Below are 15,491 nucleotides of genomic sequence, written 5' to 3' on the forward strand. Positions count from 1 at the left end.
ATCAAAAAGTGAAATTAGCTTTATCTTTATAGAGTTCAATTGGTTAATGACATTTATTTCAGAACCCATTTTTTGTGGGTAGTTTATGGATCATTGGAATTAGTGTTAAGTGAACTTAATTAAAGCAAGGTAAAAATCAGTTCCAGGTTAGAAGAATAAAGTAAGAAATCACTGCACATACTTACATCAACCAACTGTATAAGATATCAACTCAAAAAAATTAGTCTCAGCAACAAGGAGATCAAAAGGACTTTAAAAACTGTCTTAGTTACCAAATACATAATATCCTGACCGAATATTAGAACATTGCAACCAAAAACAATACCAATTTAGCATTCATCTTCATTTGTAAAACATTATGGAAGAAGGAGAATGAGAGGTATGCAAGCAACATGACCTCAACTATGCAATGCACTTTTCCTTCAGGGAAATTGAGCCTCAAAGACCTCAGCAAGAGACCTAGATAAACCAAGTTGTCCTGAAAGAATTGCTCTAATTCTCTGTGTCTCTCTTTTTATTCATCATCCTCATCCTCTTCTCCCTCTGTTTCCTCCCTTCCCTTTCTTCCATGTGATTGTTGTGATGGTCCAGAAACCTGTTTTGGAGTGCCTAGCAATTGTTGCTACAGTATACCTCTATTCTATAGATGTACTATCATCCTCCTACCTGTCACTTTCTCCCTCATATGGAACTTTGCTTATATAGCTTTTCCCCCAAAGAGCTGTCTCATTAGTGTCTGGAAGTTTTCAGAAAGGGTTGTATTTGCTAGAAATTTTATACTTGTCTCAGAAGGACACCATACTTCTCTATATACCTCATGATCCTCAAATGTTTCTTGGCTGGGCTGTCTTATGGATATGGAGCTATGTATTCTTAGACCCTGTTTTGGGAGATCACTGTGCTGACTTGTTAAAAAAAAAACTTAAAACCCAACTTTCCCATATGTCAAAGGAGAATAAAATGAAATTAGGAATGTCAATACAATGGAGCAACATTTCCTACTCTCATAATAGTTATAGCCTTCTCTTGTCATCTTTTTCCCCTTACTTCTGTGATTTTACTCCTAGAGATTTTTTCAATTCTTTTGCCTTCATTTGTATGAGTTAAATGTGCCAAATAAAGAACTCTTGAATTACTTTCTGGTCTGGCTCTTTTGAGAATCCCTTATAAGTCCTTAAATCTACTGCAACCAAAACAAATGGATCATTGCTTCTTTTTATGAACTTAAATACTTCTAATAAATGTTCCCATTCCATTTTCTATAAGTTAATAACTACAATCACAATACCATGTTTTTGTTAATCATTTCCTTAAGCTTCTCAAAGTTATTGACAAATATTTATATTTCTGTATTCCATGGAGTTCGTTTTATAGATAAATAGAATGAGGATTTCTCAAAGCCAGTTGGTAAATCAATAATAGTGCTAAATTTAAAATATAGAATTCCTGGTAGCCAAGCATGCTATGTGGGCAAATCTGTCTAGACAAAAGTATACAAATAGAAAGTGTTCTGTCTTTTATTTTACCCATTTTGGTTATATAGCCTTATATTATAGGATATGCGTGTCTTTTTTATAAGTGGGAACATATGGGAATAATATTATTGAAGAGAAAATAGGTAACAATTATTTTGCAATATGCTTTATATTAGAAAATCCCTATTCCTATTGAAAGAGAACTAAAATATAACAAACTATACAAGGACATGTTAAAGCACACAGTACTATCTACTATGTTGTCTATGGATAGGTGATCTTGAAGTTTTGACTAAAAGAACTTTAAAGTATTGGTTACTTCTCCTTGTCTCCTGTAGTTGAACATGGATGTTTTCTTATGATAAATCCTGTCAGCTACATTCCAAATAATGCCCTTTACTCCCTTGGCTTATTTTCTTTTTCTGTCAACTTCTCCTTTTCCTGTAAAATGCTTTACCTAAATATTCTTATTTGTCACAGAATGATAATGATAGGCTAGATTACTCCAAAGAAGTCTAAAGGGTTATTAAAACCAATATTGTAAACCAGAAATCTGAAGCTGCTATTTATTGAGAGTAGCTACTTTAGCATGCTAAACAAAACTGGTTTTGCTTTCAGTTTGTCCTCCTATCTTTGACCCACAGTCATCAGACTCTTGTTTATGGATATACCTCTGCCCTTGGTTGAAATAATTTCCTGACAATTTAATGTTAGAGATGAGATGACTATGATTCCCTTTGGGATAGCTAGAGTGTACATAAAGTAAAATATTTACCTATGTTAATAACCTCTCAAGGTATTCAGTGTCCTCCAACTCACTGAGCAGTAAGAGTCATTTTCCCTGAAGGACATGAGTAAAACATATGTAAAAAATTTTAAAAGAGGGGGGATTTTATTGTTTATAGGTTTATTTACAGGAAGCACATTTCTTTTCTAGGGATTGTCTTAGTTATAAATCATTGACCAAGGTTGATACCAATTATTTAGGCAGCCACACCTACTTTTCAAGATTTCTTTTGAGAAAAATAGAACACAAGAGTGTTCTGATGCAAGAATCTTGTACCCCAATAGGAGGGAGACTTTTTTTGTCAGGTAAACACCAGAAGTAGCACAAACTTCATGCTCCTTGATGTCAAGGAAAATGCTTCCCAAGTGAAATTAACAGAAGTCACTTGATTGAGTTAATGGCTAATGATTGCATGATTGAATATATAAACTTAAGCCTATCTTGAGGCAAAATACTTATACCAAGACCTAAAAGAGACTTCTTGATAGCTCTCCTTGCAGTAAGAATCTATGGCAGCCAAAGGTTGCTGATCTAGCCAGAGGATAACCTAGATCCTTTGATAATGTTTATTGCGTAGTAAATCCTACCGTCTGTACTTTTGTTATATGGGTATTAGAGATAGTGGTCAGTGGATATACACAGTCTAGGCTGTAGATAATCTGGACCAGATGGGAAAACAACAAAGCTACCATAATCTTGCTTAGATGTTTTCCTTTCCTTAGAAATTCCCTCTAAAAAGAAATTCTAGGACTCTGATAAAAGATCTTATGTCTTGAGACTTAGGAGATAATAGGCAGTCTAAACAGTTTAATTTTGATGTATTCTGTATCCTGGTAAATCCAGCTGACCTTTTTTCTGTTATCTGATCAACCAAGGAAGAAGGGTGAAAAGAGTGGGAAGTTTTTTTTGTTTGTTTGTTTTGTTTTGTTTTTGCAGGAAATTTTTTTTTCCTGAAAGCTTCCAAAGCAGATAGTCTCACCTTCTATATTCTAATTCTAACCAAATTGAAAATAGAAAGAGAGAGAGAGAGAGAGAGAGGAGGGATTCCTTTTCCAAATGAAGAAATTTATGGCATTTAAAAGTAAAAGAAAAACCAAATTTTGTGAACAAAGTGTAATTTGCTTAATATGTATTTCCAAAATATGATAAAGCTGTGCTTTAAATGTGCTGAAATACCTAATGGATAGTTAGGTTTGCTACAAGTCAGCACTTCATGGAATTTAAATACCAAAATGACTTAGACCCCTCTATCACTCTTTCTTTATCATCAAGAGTGAAAAATTTTATTACTTTAGTATAGTTGAAGGCAATTGTACTGACTAGAAAATGTTCAGCCAATGAACTGAATGAGTTTAAAAATTGTTCTCCACTGATTCTAAAAGCAAAGTAAAACCAAAAAAGGTCATTTTTTCCTATATGAATATCAGAAAGATTTCTCAAATCAGAAAGAAAAAGACTATTAAAATAGTAACTAATTAGCGAATAAACAATTTTATTTTAGGGACAGTATCTTATTACCTTCATTGTCTCTGAAAGATTTAATAGAGTGTAATTGTCTAGGTAAATTGAAAGCAAAATCACTTGAACAGAATTAAAAAGACCCTGCAATTCAAATTTTTCAAGTAAGAAAACAAAAGCATTTTACTTGGAACAATGAGAAACTATCTGTAAACCTTGACATTTCAGTTCTGGTCAGTGAAAAGTAAAGTTTTCAGTGAATTTGAGATGTATAAGAAAAATGCTAATATGTAAAGGAGAGACCCAATGGAGGAAAAAAGAAATTTAGTTCTGAAAATGAATTTGAACATGATTTAGAATCATAGAGATTCAAAACTTAACATATAGCAGTATTGGAAAGAGAGTAAAAACCTAAATTAGCCCTAGAAGAGGTTCAACTTTGGTTTTCAAGACTTTGATCTGAGTTGGTGGGAGGGAAAGAATTAGAGGAAGATTGCACCAATACAGTATGAGTGGACATGAATCCCCCAATTAGATAGCAATGAAAGATATATGAAGGTGTTCTAGATGGTTAAAAAAAAAGTCTTAAAAATAGAACTCAATTTTGATTCCCCAGTGGTAAGAACATATGTTTAAGCTCTTTCCATTTAAAGGAGGACAATACAAGTCCATTCTTTATCAGAATGGCATAGGTCAAATGCTCAGGATTTAGGAAAGTAAAACTTTAAAGAAAGTTTTAGATCTAATTGAGATGAAACAAATAGGAACTTGGAAAAATGCTTGTTTCTCCCTCAAAATTTTGGGGTTAATTTTGAGATTTCTAAAGACTTCCAAGCTTGATTTGACAGATTTTAGTATTCTTGTGGAGGTGGAAAGTTTGAATCAATTGCTGTATCTTAAAATGGTCTAGAAATGTGATCTATTATTATTTCAGAGATGCATTGTGGTAGAATGAATAGAGAATTCAGGAAATGAGCAAAACCTAAGTTCAAGTTCTACTTCTAATATGATAGTTGCATGACCTTAAGCAAATCACCTCTCAGATCATAAATTACAGACCTGACGCTGGTTTGCATTAGTTTGGGAGAGATATCCTGTGATGACCACATATTATGAAATCAGCTGGAGTCAGGAATTCAGGTTAAGGGAAAATCTTCAGTCTTTATTCTTTTTGAGGTGAAGGGGGATTAGCAATGTGAGCAGCTGCAACAAGACGCCAGCCAGCAGTCTCTCTTTCTGCTTCTCTCTCCGCCCCTCTCCTCCACCCACCAAAATCATCATTTCCTATACAACACATCAGGACTTGCACAAAGAGTGGGTGGGGGCCATTCTTTCTCCAAGCATATATATTAATAGAGTATGGTCCAATTACTATTTAGCCCATTACAATATCCTACTTCAATGTAATAAAAAATCTGGTAAAAATATTTTTTAATTTTATTAGCAATCATTACATTAAATACTCATTCCTCACTGGAGAATGTTTTTCCCCTTGTATACAGTAGCATGCATCCTTGAGTCTTGGCCAACAAAAAATGTCTTTGGGCTGAGGATACTTGAGATTCCAGATTTAGTCATGTTTGTGTTCATTTTCTTAGCACAGGTGCAGCAGTGAACAGCAGCGAGAGCCTCCCTCCATCCTCTTCTGTCAACGACATCTCCTCCATGTCCACTGACCAGACCCTGGCATCCGACACTGACAGTAGCTTGGAGACCTCGGCAGGACCACTTGGTTGTTGCAGGTGACTAGCCGCCTGCCTGCGAAACCCAGCGTTCTTCAGAAGATGAGGAAACTGAAAAGATGCACAACCGTGTGTGGGATGTGATAATTAAGAGAAAATGGGAAGGAAGAGAACAAAATCTAAAATTGAATCCAATCTTTCAGCTTGCTTCTTCTGCAGAGTTATGTATTGCAACTCAGTCCAAGTGTATATTTAACTTATAATTGCCCTGCTTCTTCTTCTTCTTATTCTTCTTCTTCTTCCAGTGATGCTTACTGCAGAAAACAAAACACACACACATGCACACACACACAAACACACACAGAGTTAAAAAGCTTTTCCCATAAAGTATACATGAATGGCTACCAAACCAGCAACCTGCGCCCACCCTTTCACTGGCATGGCAAGGTGTGCAGTGGCCCCTGCATGTGTCTCTGTCTTGCATCTACCTGCTCCTTTTGGCCTAGTCAGATGGATGTAGATACAGATCCACATGTGTCTCTATACACAACAGCACGACATTTACATAGAAATGATATAGTGTCTTTAGTGCTGTCCAGATACAGTACATCCTGTGTAACTCAGTGGTCCATTTCATGTGAACTCTTACTATGACATAAACCCATCTGTAATATCTTGCCAGCATATAAGCTGTTTAGTTTGTTAATTAAAGTTGTATGTCTTATAAGAAGCTTTGTAAAAGGGACAAAAATTGTGAGTGAGCACTCAAAGATACTTGAAGATAATGTAGCATCCAAATTTGAGCTGATTAAAATGTTACCTGCATACCATTTTGTAGAGAGGATATATGTGATGATGTTTTATAGGGGAAACAATGTCATGGAAGTGTGTAAATGGACCAGGCTGGAAAGGTGTATAAGCACCATGGAGGGAAGCAAGGTCTTCCTCCTGTAGGGGATAGGTCTACATCCCAGGGTCTGAGCCTCTTAACTAGGACGAATGAGGGGACATTTTCTAGTGGTTAATATTTACTGACTTGTGTGTGTGTGTGTCAGGAAGCTGCTGCTGAATTGGGATCATCAGTGCATAAGTGTTGGCAGCAACACTCTGTCCATGAAAAAAAGATGGGTCTTCGTGGCAGTTCATTGTAGGAAGATCACATTTGCCAGCACTGATCCTTTTCTTAACTACTTCAGATCTTTTCTATTTTGTTATCCACAAATAAGCTGCCGTCCATCTCCAGTCAGTGATGTAAGAAACCAGGATTTCTATTTTTAACAAAAACAACAAGTAATCCTTGTCCCTTTGAGAATGACAAATTGAGGTGAAATCTGAGAAATGTAGCACGACCCTGCAGATACATGTATGATAACGCCCACAAAAATGTAAGTGATTCTCCATGAGCTGTTTGGTGATTCCCTCCTCCCACTCCTTTTTTTTCCCCCAACAGTTTTTATAATCTTGACTTATCAACCTAATATTGAAAGGCACAGCTGGTTTTGAATTTTGATAATAAAGATAAACTTGTCTGCGGTAACTTAGCAAAGAAATTACAGCTGCAAAATAGTTATAGCAATACAAGTCCCTTTTAAAAGCCATGGAGTATCAATGTCAATGTTTAAGCAACATCACCTTACATTTGTAAAAGTATTTAGAGGGACTCTGCAAAGTGTACTGAATGTCATGAAGGCAATAACAGTGAGGATTTCTTAGCAATAATAGGGACCAGTTACAGTTTTTCCTTTTTATTCATATAGTTAAGGTAATCACCACAGTTACTCTGCACTTTGGCTGTTTTGGTGCTCATTTGTGTGGTGATATTTCACTGTAGGAAGTTATAACCTTTTAGAATAACCAAAAGACAGCTTATTTAGGGTGATTTCCAAAAGCAATCATTTTAAGAAATGGAAAAACGATAGGAAATGAGAAAATCCACAAAACTGCCTTAAAAACAAATAGGGATAAGGAAGCTATCATTTTTCTTAAGCAATAGTCAACAGGGGAGTCCTTGCCCTTGAAAGCAATTGCCAATGGGGCCTGACATGGTATTTAAGAAGAAATGACTAGGCTTCAACCACTCCTGCAGATTCAAAATGATCTCAAGCTTCTGCTACTGTCATTCTGTGTTAGTACATTAAATGTTCTGAGAGATTCCCTCTTGCATTCCATCTACTCAACTCTATAATTTCCTGTTTTCTTTCCTCTATTCCTTCCTCTGTCTCTCCTTCTTTCTAACTCATTTCTGTATTTAATACCTATGATTTGCCCATCTTGATTATCTTACCTTCACTTTTCTTTCATAAGATCCAATGTGAAGACTGCAAGCAGCTTTGGGAAGGGGGGAAGTGAGTCTCCAGAGACAACCATAGGCAATTCACACTGGACCACTCAGGGAAGCGTTAACCTTCTTTACACAATATAGTCGTCTCTCCTGAGAGTACAAAAGTAATGATGATTTTTCACTCAGGTTAAAGCAAGGTAGAACAGGAGTCTGCCTTTTCCTCTGCTAGTGCTCCCTATTCCCCTGGTGCCAATGATGTTTCTACTGCTTAGATGAAGCTGCTTGCCTCTAGACCTGTGGAAACAAAATAATGTACTGGAATTGAAGTGTTTGTGAGACTGATGGCAACTATTGGATTACCCCTGCCTTTCTTTGAATTCTATTAGTTAATTCAGGTTAAAAGATGTGGCAACAACAGAATTAGAAATATTCCTTCTCTCCCACTTGACTACCATTTGCTTTGGTCTATTTCAGTATCACCAAGATGTAATTTATTGTTGTTCAGAGATTTATGAGAAAATAGTCTATTTCATACTTTACCAAATGCTCTGCTATTTTACCTAAGAAGCGTCATTTCCCCATTATTTCAAAAGGAAGCTGTTCTTGTATTCTCAACACACTTGTTGGTCCTAATGATATCAGACCACCTGAATGTATACCAGAGAAGAAGGTCATGGCTGTGGTGAAGGTGTAGCCTTTGAGCCTACAGCTGGCACAATGAAGAAAAAAAAAAACAGCCTTCTTCAAGTGCCTTTAGAGGAATTTGTTTCAAGAATTAAGAAGTGGAGTCTTATTTAAAATATTGTCAATACTTCCTGGGAGGGGAAAGGATGTAAAGTCATAGGGAAGAGTTAAATTTATTAGATTAAAGATTGTCAGATAAATCCACTGCTTTAGCAACTTTTTGGGTATGTTATGCTCATGTACTATGTGTAGCATTGTGCTAATACTGATGAGGTCAATCTTTGGCCTTGAATCACAATTTCCCATTGTAGAAAAATGAGCTCATAATATTTATTAATCCTGCACATTCAAGAATCTGATGGCTGAACGTGTCAAGATATTTTTCACTGTGTGAACAAGATGTGGCCAACCCCAATAAGGCAAAGAATGAGCAGATGTAAACTAGGCTGTTTATTTGAATATTTAGTCCATATGTTATGTCGTAAGTAGAAAAATGTTAGCTGGGATTATGAATGCCATCTTTATATCTGATAACTCAGAAAATATCCCTGTGTATATGAAATGCATGATGCTATTTTGGCCTGTCAGGAAAAACCTGGTTGTAAGTACTTTATTTTATTATGTGGGGTCAATTTAAATATTAATTATAACAACTGGGTTATTTATACTAAACACAGTTAAGAACTGTCTTTTTAACCCCTTAAGAAACAAATAGAAGTTTAAATCTTAAAGGAGCGGAACTTTGTGATAGGAATGCTATTTTTGAAAAGGACATTTTTCTCTATTCCAAGAAGCAATTCAAACTGTACACACTAGCGGGGGCCTTTTTATTTCAGTTACATGGGTTCTAAAAAAAAGAAACTTCCTTTTTTTCTGGTATTTTTTATTTCTGGTAGCCCAACATTGTCCACTGATGTCATTCCATGAAACAGGTGAAATGCTCTCTGGAAGAGATTTACAATGTAAATAGCTGTATTGGTTTTCTTTCTTGTAATTAAAATGTAAGAATATGTTCTTTCTTTTGGAGCCAAGCCAGATAACTGGCAATCTAACCTAGTGTAACCTAGGCTTATTTCCTTGGCCAATAATGGTCAAATGGAAGTCCTCAATTTACATATAGAATACTGTATATTTAACCTACTAAGTATATGGGACTTACGGTCAGTATATCTTAATAGTAATGAAATTTCCACCTTTCCATGTCCATATTATTACAAGACCCAACTTGAACCTGCCTGTAATGTCATATAATTGGACTTAGAAGTACACTAATAATGTTTGAGAACTCTCATGTGATGTTGTTGAGGGGAAAATATTTTAAACACATTAATTTCAAAGTGCTAGGTCAACATTGGAAATGGGAGGGGAATATATACTCAGCATCATTGCAAGCTCTCAACTACTGTTAGCATGGAGGGAAAAGAAATTCATGTTGGTGAAAGATTTAACCCCTTTTTACATTCTGTGTTTATGTTTTGAATATCTGTGAGTAGTACAGGAGGAACACTTGGCACTTTGGTTTCTTCAGCTATGTATTTTGGGGTAAAAGTCAAGAGGAATTTGCTTTCCTGACATCAAAACCAAAACCAAAAGCTTGCTGGACTTTCCCTGTGAAGACTTTTGTCTTTTTCCTATGTTTTTTCATGTTGTACTAGCTCTGAAACTGGTTGCTTTATTTCATTTTAGTGACCAGTATGGGATATTTGAATTGTGCCTGTCAAGGTTCCCAGGAGAAAAATGAAGACTGGGAACAAGATGAATGGATGGCTCAGCAGGGGGAAAGGGCTTTAAACATGTGAACAGGATCTTAGAGAAATAGATGCCGTTCACTGTTGAGAGATTGTGACATTTAAATATGATAGTTTTTTTTTTTTTAATGTAACCCAGATTTTGACTGATATCCTTAGCACATAAGGCAGTGGTTCTCAAAGTATGGTCTAGAGAATCCTGGGGATCTCTGAAACCCTTTTAGAAGGTCTACAAATTCAAAAATAATTTTTATTTCCAATATGGTAAATACCTATAAATACCTAGATAAACAGAAACTCTTTGGAGAGATCCTCAATAATTTTTAATAGGATAAAGACGTAAGGGATAAAATGGAGAACTAAAATGCCTCATGCACACTGAAGCCCCAGACAGATGGCATTTTCTTCCTATGCTAAGAGGGGGTGAAACTATCTGTCTGAGCCAGGATGGGGCACAGCCTCTCAGGGACTTTTTGACTAGGCCAGCAGCAGCAGCAGATCTCCGTGTGGAGGGGAACTCAGAAAGTGGATAGGCAGTGGAGAGGTCCACTGTGGTCAGAGCTTGTTCCAGAGATCCAGTGCTGTGGGGGTGGACCAAGCTCTGTTCTTTAAGGCTGTTTATAACTTTCTGTTTGGTTTGGGTCTTTGAAAATGTGTTGCCCTTGAAATAAAACTATGAAGTGTCATAATTTTAAAGAACAGAGAAACTCCAAAGTTTGGAGTGCTAATCACCAGGTTGGGGAGGTGGAGGAACAGGGAGAGATGTGAATGAAAAGCACTGTCCCTTGTTGTCTTCAGTCTCTCAGGGAAATAGTTCAGTCCCAGTCTCATAATACTTTGAGTGGGCTCGGCAACAAGCTGAGGAATTTCAAGCCCTCTCTGCATTTCATTGTTGTCTTGATACAGATTCTATTCAGAGCCCCCTCTCTCCTGAGCCTTTCCTCCTCCGCTCCCCCCCTCCCTCCTTCCCCCATCCCACATCATGCTGTGATCCTCGAAGAACCTTTTCTGATGTAGTCTTGTTCCAAGACTGGGATAGTCTCATCCACTTCCAGGGTAGGGAAAGCATATTACCATCTGAGACTACAATTCCCATAATTTACATCTTTCTCTGGCCTTCAGGAGAAGTCACCCAAAACATCCAATTGCATAAATGGGACCTTTATTTCAGAATATATTCTGGTTATGTAAGTGCATAATGAGTAGAATTCCCTTCTCGTTTCTGACAGGAAGATAACATGGAGTAATATATAAAATCAGTCCTAAGAAAAGGAAAGTGCAACTTTTAATGAAAAAGAAAGGTGTTAGGTGGGTGGAATAGTGTTAGTTTTCATCAATTAGGATCTTAGCAATGATTAACTACCAGAATGATTTACATTGTTTTAAAAAAGAGGAGATAACAAAAGTAATATGTACAGTCACAAGCATGAAAAGCCATAGTTTTCCAAATATTCCCACCTGTGCTCCCCAAAAGTATTTACAAATAAGTATAATTCTATGACTTTCTGACAAGGTCACAGGTCCTTTTAGTAGGAGGTTCCAGTTATTTCTTAGACTAAAACAAAAACAAAACAATCACTATTTTGGCAAACCTGGTGGATTAGCTTTCACATTCAGTTTTGCTTTTTTCTTTACTTATTGAAAGTGAGTTCTTTTCTCAAGAACAACTTATTTTCTTAGTCCATATTCTATTGCCTTAAGGCAATTGAAAATCCCAGGAAAAGTAACAAAGCTGTGAAGAGTTGGAGACATGGACCAGTGGTGGTTGACATGGTGCAATGGGTGAAGCACACACGTTGGGGCCACACAAGTACCTAGTTTCTAATCCTGCCTCTGACACCTGTGTGATCCTGGGCAAGCCATTCCAGGAACCCCAGTCACACTAAATGAGTGCACTGGGTGAAATATTTGACATCATTTCTAGGTCCACACTTATGTCTGCCTCTATGATCTTATGAACTCCCTTTCCACAGGTGGTGAAAATTTAGCCTAGATATTGTCTGACTGTGTGGTGCTCTCTGAGGGCTATTTAATAAATCAGGTGAACAATGACTGCTTGGGCACCCCAGAACTGGGGGAACAACTATAGAAATAGAACTCTTCTTGAAATAAAGTTTAGCCTAATATAAGTATACTTTACTTGGCACAAAAATGCATTCCTGAAAAATTGTATGTAAATCAGTTTTAAACAAATAAATCTAATTTAATAATCAGAGGGAACTGAATTATTTTGGAAAGTGATTAAACACTTAATTTATTTGTTCAGTAAAGCTGACTTTTCATATACTAGAATTGCCTAATTATAGGTTGTATAATTTATAAGGCCTGTGGTTCATGATCTTTATGTACCATTTGAGACAAGTTCTTTATTTTATAATCCCTTCAATTAACCACAGTGTTCAACTCAACAAATAACATTAGCAATTGTTTAGCAGAAAGAGAAATGACTTGAAAATCAGATATGATTCTATTCCTCAACTTACTGTAACCTGTGACAAGTGATTTCACAATATTGAGTCAGTTCATTCCCTAGAGGAATGAAGCGATTGACCTAAATGACCTCTAGCTCTAAAATTCTTACTTCTCTTTATTTAGTGTCTTTTTTTAAATTTAAAAATTACTCATCTCTTAAACTTTTTTCCCTTAATAATAGGTTCCATTCTTAATAAAAGCTAATAAGAGGGAGGCCTCTATTATTTCTATTAATTGCTATCATTTATTATTTAGTTTATTTTCTAGAATGGTGACTGCAGAAATTGACAGTGGAAAATAGTGCAGAAAAGCTAGTTTAAAAATATCTCACTAAATAGCTACTGATTGAGTTGTATTTTAGAATTTCATTTTGTCCAGATTTGTGACTTAATATAGGGAGCTCTTGGACAAGAAATTCCCCATTAGCCATGCAAATCTTTAGCTATTGTACAACTTATGGTCTCAGAAAGTTTCCTGTGAAACTGAGAGGTAGTGACTTGACCATAACCAGTATATATCAGAAGCAAGACTTGCACCCAGGTTATCCTGGCACAAAGTAAGCACTTAATAAATTTTTTCTATCTATCTATCTATCTATCTATCTATCTATCTATCTATCTATCTATCTATCTATCTATCATGTATCTATCTACCTACCTATCTATGTATCCTGACCCTGAACACAGCTCCCCTATTCACTACATCATAACCCTGTTGCCTCTTTTAGGGAATTGCAATGTATAGAGATGCCCATGTTCTTGGCTCCATCCTAATTCTAAAAACCTCTCTATACTAGAGCAAGAAAGAGAAAGAGAGGAGATGTTGCTGTCAAAAGTTGTGGTTACAATTTTTTTCCATTCAGTGATCCAAATGACAAGGAATACAAGAGTGATTTATTGTTGATCAGTCTTTAGTTTTTCCAAGCTAGAAATTTAGAACTAAGTTTATAGACTTTATCTTTGGAAAGTATATGTTAAAAGGAAGCATTTGCATTTCATTCATTATTTTATCACTTATTTGAATCAGTAATGTAAATGGAATAAGTAGATCCTCAGTAATTCTTTTTAAAACAATGACATATAATTCCAAGAAATCTACCATTTTCAATTTTTTTCTTTTTTCTAGGAATATAAGCATGTTCACATTTTCAACACATTCATCAGACCCTCGAATGTTTGCCATGACCCTCTAGATAATGAAATAATTTCTATAATTGCAAATAAACATTATGGATATTTCCATTACTCCATCATTTGAAGTTTGTTTCTATACTTATTTGCATCCTCTGCTGGTCAGAGGAATTTAAGTGCTGGAAAGTAAGCTGAATTTTAGTTTGGGGTTGGGTGGAGGCATTGATTTCAATGACTAATATGAAATCAGATGAATTGATAACTTCTTAAATTATGAAATGGGGGTAGACACTCCATGAAAGACCATGACTGGTAGCAGGAAATTGGGCAGTAATCTAGGCAAATAGTACCAAATAGAGACAAGCAGCAAAAAGCCAGGGGGGATAGAAAAGCAGATGAAGCTTGAGAATAGGGGATAAAGTGTTGAAAGAAGGTGGAAAGCATGGAGAAGTGGGTGAGGAGGGAGAGAGACAGATTATCATTCAAAATAAACATGGATTAGAGTTGAAAGAGCACTGGACTCAGTGGACCCCATGGATATAGAAGAGGTCTGGGAGCAGGCTTTTGAGGTCTCATTTTTATAGTTTTTTTTGGGAGGGGCAAACACCAATTGTTCATGAACATCCAAATAACCTCAAAGTTATCAATAAAACTTCACACCACAAGGTCATTAGCACCTCTTTGCTGTTTTGCCGGCCTGAAACTAGAGAGTCTGGAATGTGTCAGGATTTATATATTATAGGACCAGAAACCTTGACGATAGCACCAGGACGACTTCCCTTGATTCAGCACATATTAGCAGTATGTGACTTTTGGTTAATATATAATATAATTAGTAATTATGCTCTTTTGATCTTTGGGGTGGCTTGTACATGACTTCCAGGTTTCCCTTTGCAATCTTATTTCATGCCCCTTTTATACTACTTATAAACTCATTATACTGATTAAAAGGGGGGAAGGGAACAAGAAAGGGGGGTGTGGTCAGGGGGTTATTAGTCCAATATTCCTCTGTATTTTGCCACTACCTTCTCTTCACCTTGATGTATAAGTTACCGATAGAAGTCAGGGTGGAACCTGAGATTTCATAAGAAATATCCAGTTAAAGAACTACTCCCCAATCCTTCTTACCAAAGCAGGTGAGTACCTGCTCTGTGTCCTGGTCTAAGATGCCAGAAGTAGGCCTTGAACCTAAGCTTTCCTACCACTACTCTCATGTTGCCTTTGAAGTGAGAGCAGGGCTTAAATATCATTAAACAGGGTAGTCATTTGTTTATCATTACCGATAGTATTAACTATGGTACAGCCCAGATTTAGCGTGAATCACTGTAATGTAGTAGAAAGACCATTAGATTTAAAGTTTCAAGACCTAAGTTGTAACAAGGTAGATAGATAAATAGACAGATGATAGATGCATAAATAGATACATGGATGGATGATGGATAGATAGACAAACATATGATAAATAGATACATAGATGGATGGATAGATAATAGATAGATCATAGATGGATAGACAAAACAGATGATATATAGATACACAGATGGATGGATAGACATTCAGATGATAGATAGATAGATAGATAGATACATAGATGGATGAACAGAGAGATAGTTAAAAATTTGCTGCTTGCAACTTAATATGATCTTTGAAAAGATGCTTAGACTACCTGTCCCTTAATTTATTTATCTTTAAATAAGAATGTGGAGTTAATTAGAGAATTTTGAAGATAACATCCAGAAGAGTTTCCTGAGATTTCTAGAATTTATTTTATATT

At 36.0% G+C, this 15,491-nt stretch overlaps 1 protein-coding gene across 4 annotated transcripts in view; it reads left to right on the forward strand.

Annotated features, from left to right (window-relative positions):
* Positions 1 to 13,839, forward strand: part of MAPK10 (mitogen-activated protein kinase 10) — a 174,204-nt gene extending 160,365 nt beyond the window's left edge. For 3 of the 4 annotated variants that reach the window (XM_051967699.1, XM_051967698.1, XM_051967697.1), the window contains one exon: positions 5,324 to 13,839. In XM_051967699.1, coding sequence (XP_051823659.1) covers positions 5,324 to 5,466 — 143 coding nt within the window. In that variant the 3' untranslated portion in view covers positions 5,467 to 13,839. Of the gene's footprint in view, positions 1 to 5,318 lie in introns of all 4 variants that reach the window. The other variant, XM_051967700.1, reaches the window with a different exon arrangement.
* Positions 13,840 to 15,491: the final 1,652 nt, after the last annotated feature.

The sequence above is a fragment of the Antechinus flavipes genome, chromosome 6 (genome assembly GCF_016432865.1).
Source record: "Antechinus flavipes isolate AdamAnt ecotype Samford, QLD, Australia chromosome 6, AdamAnt_v2, whole genome shotgun sequence".
NCBI classification, from domain to species: Eukaryota; Metazoa; Chordata; class Mammalia; order Dasyuromorphia; family Dasyuridae; genus Antechinus; species Antechinus flavipes.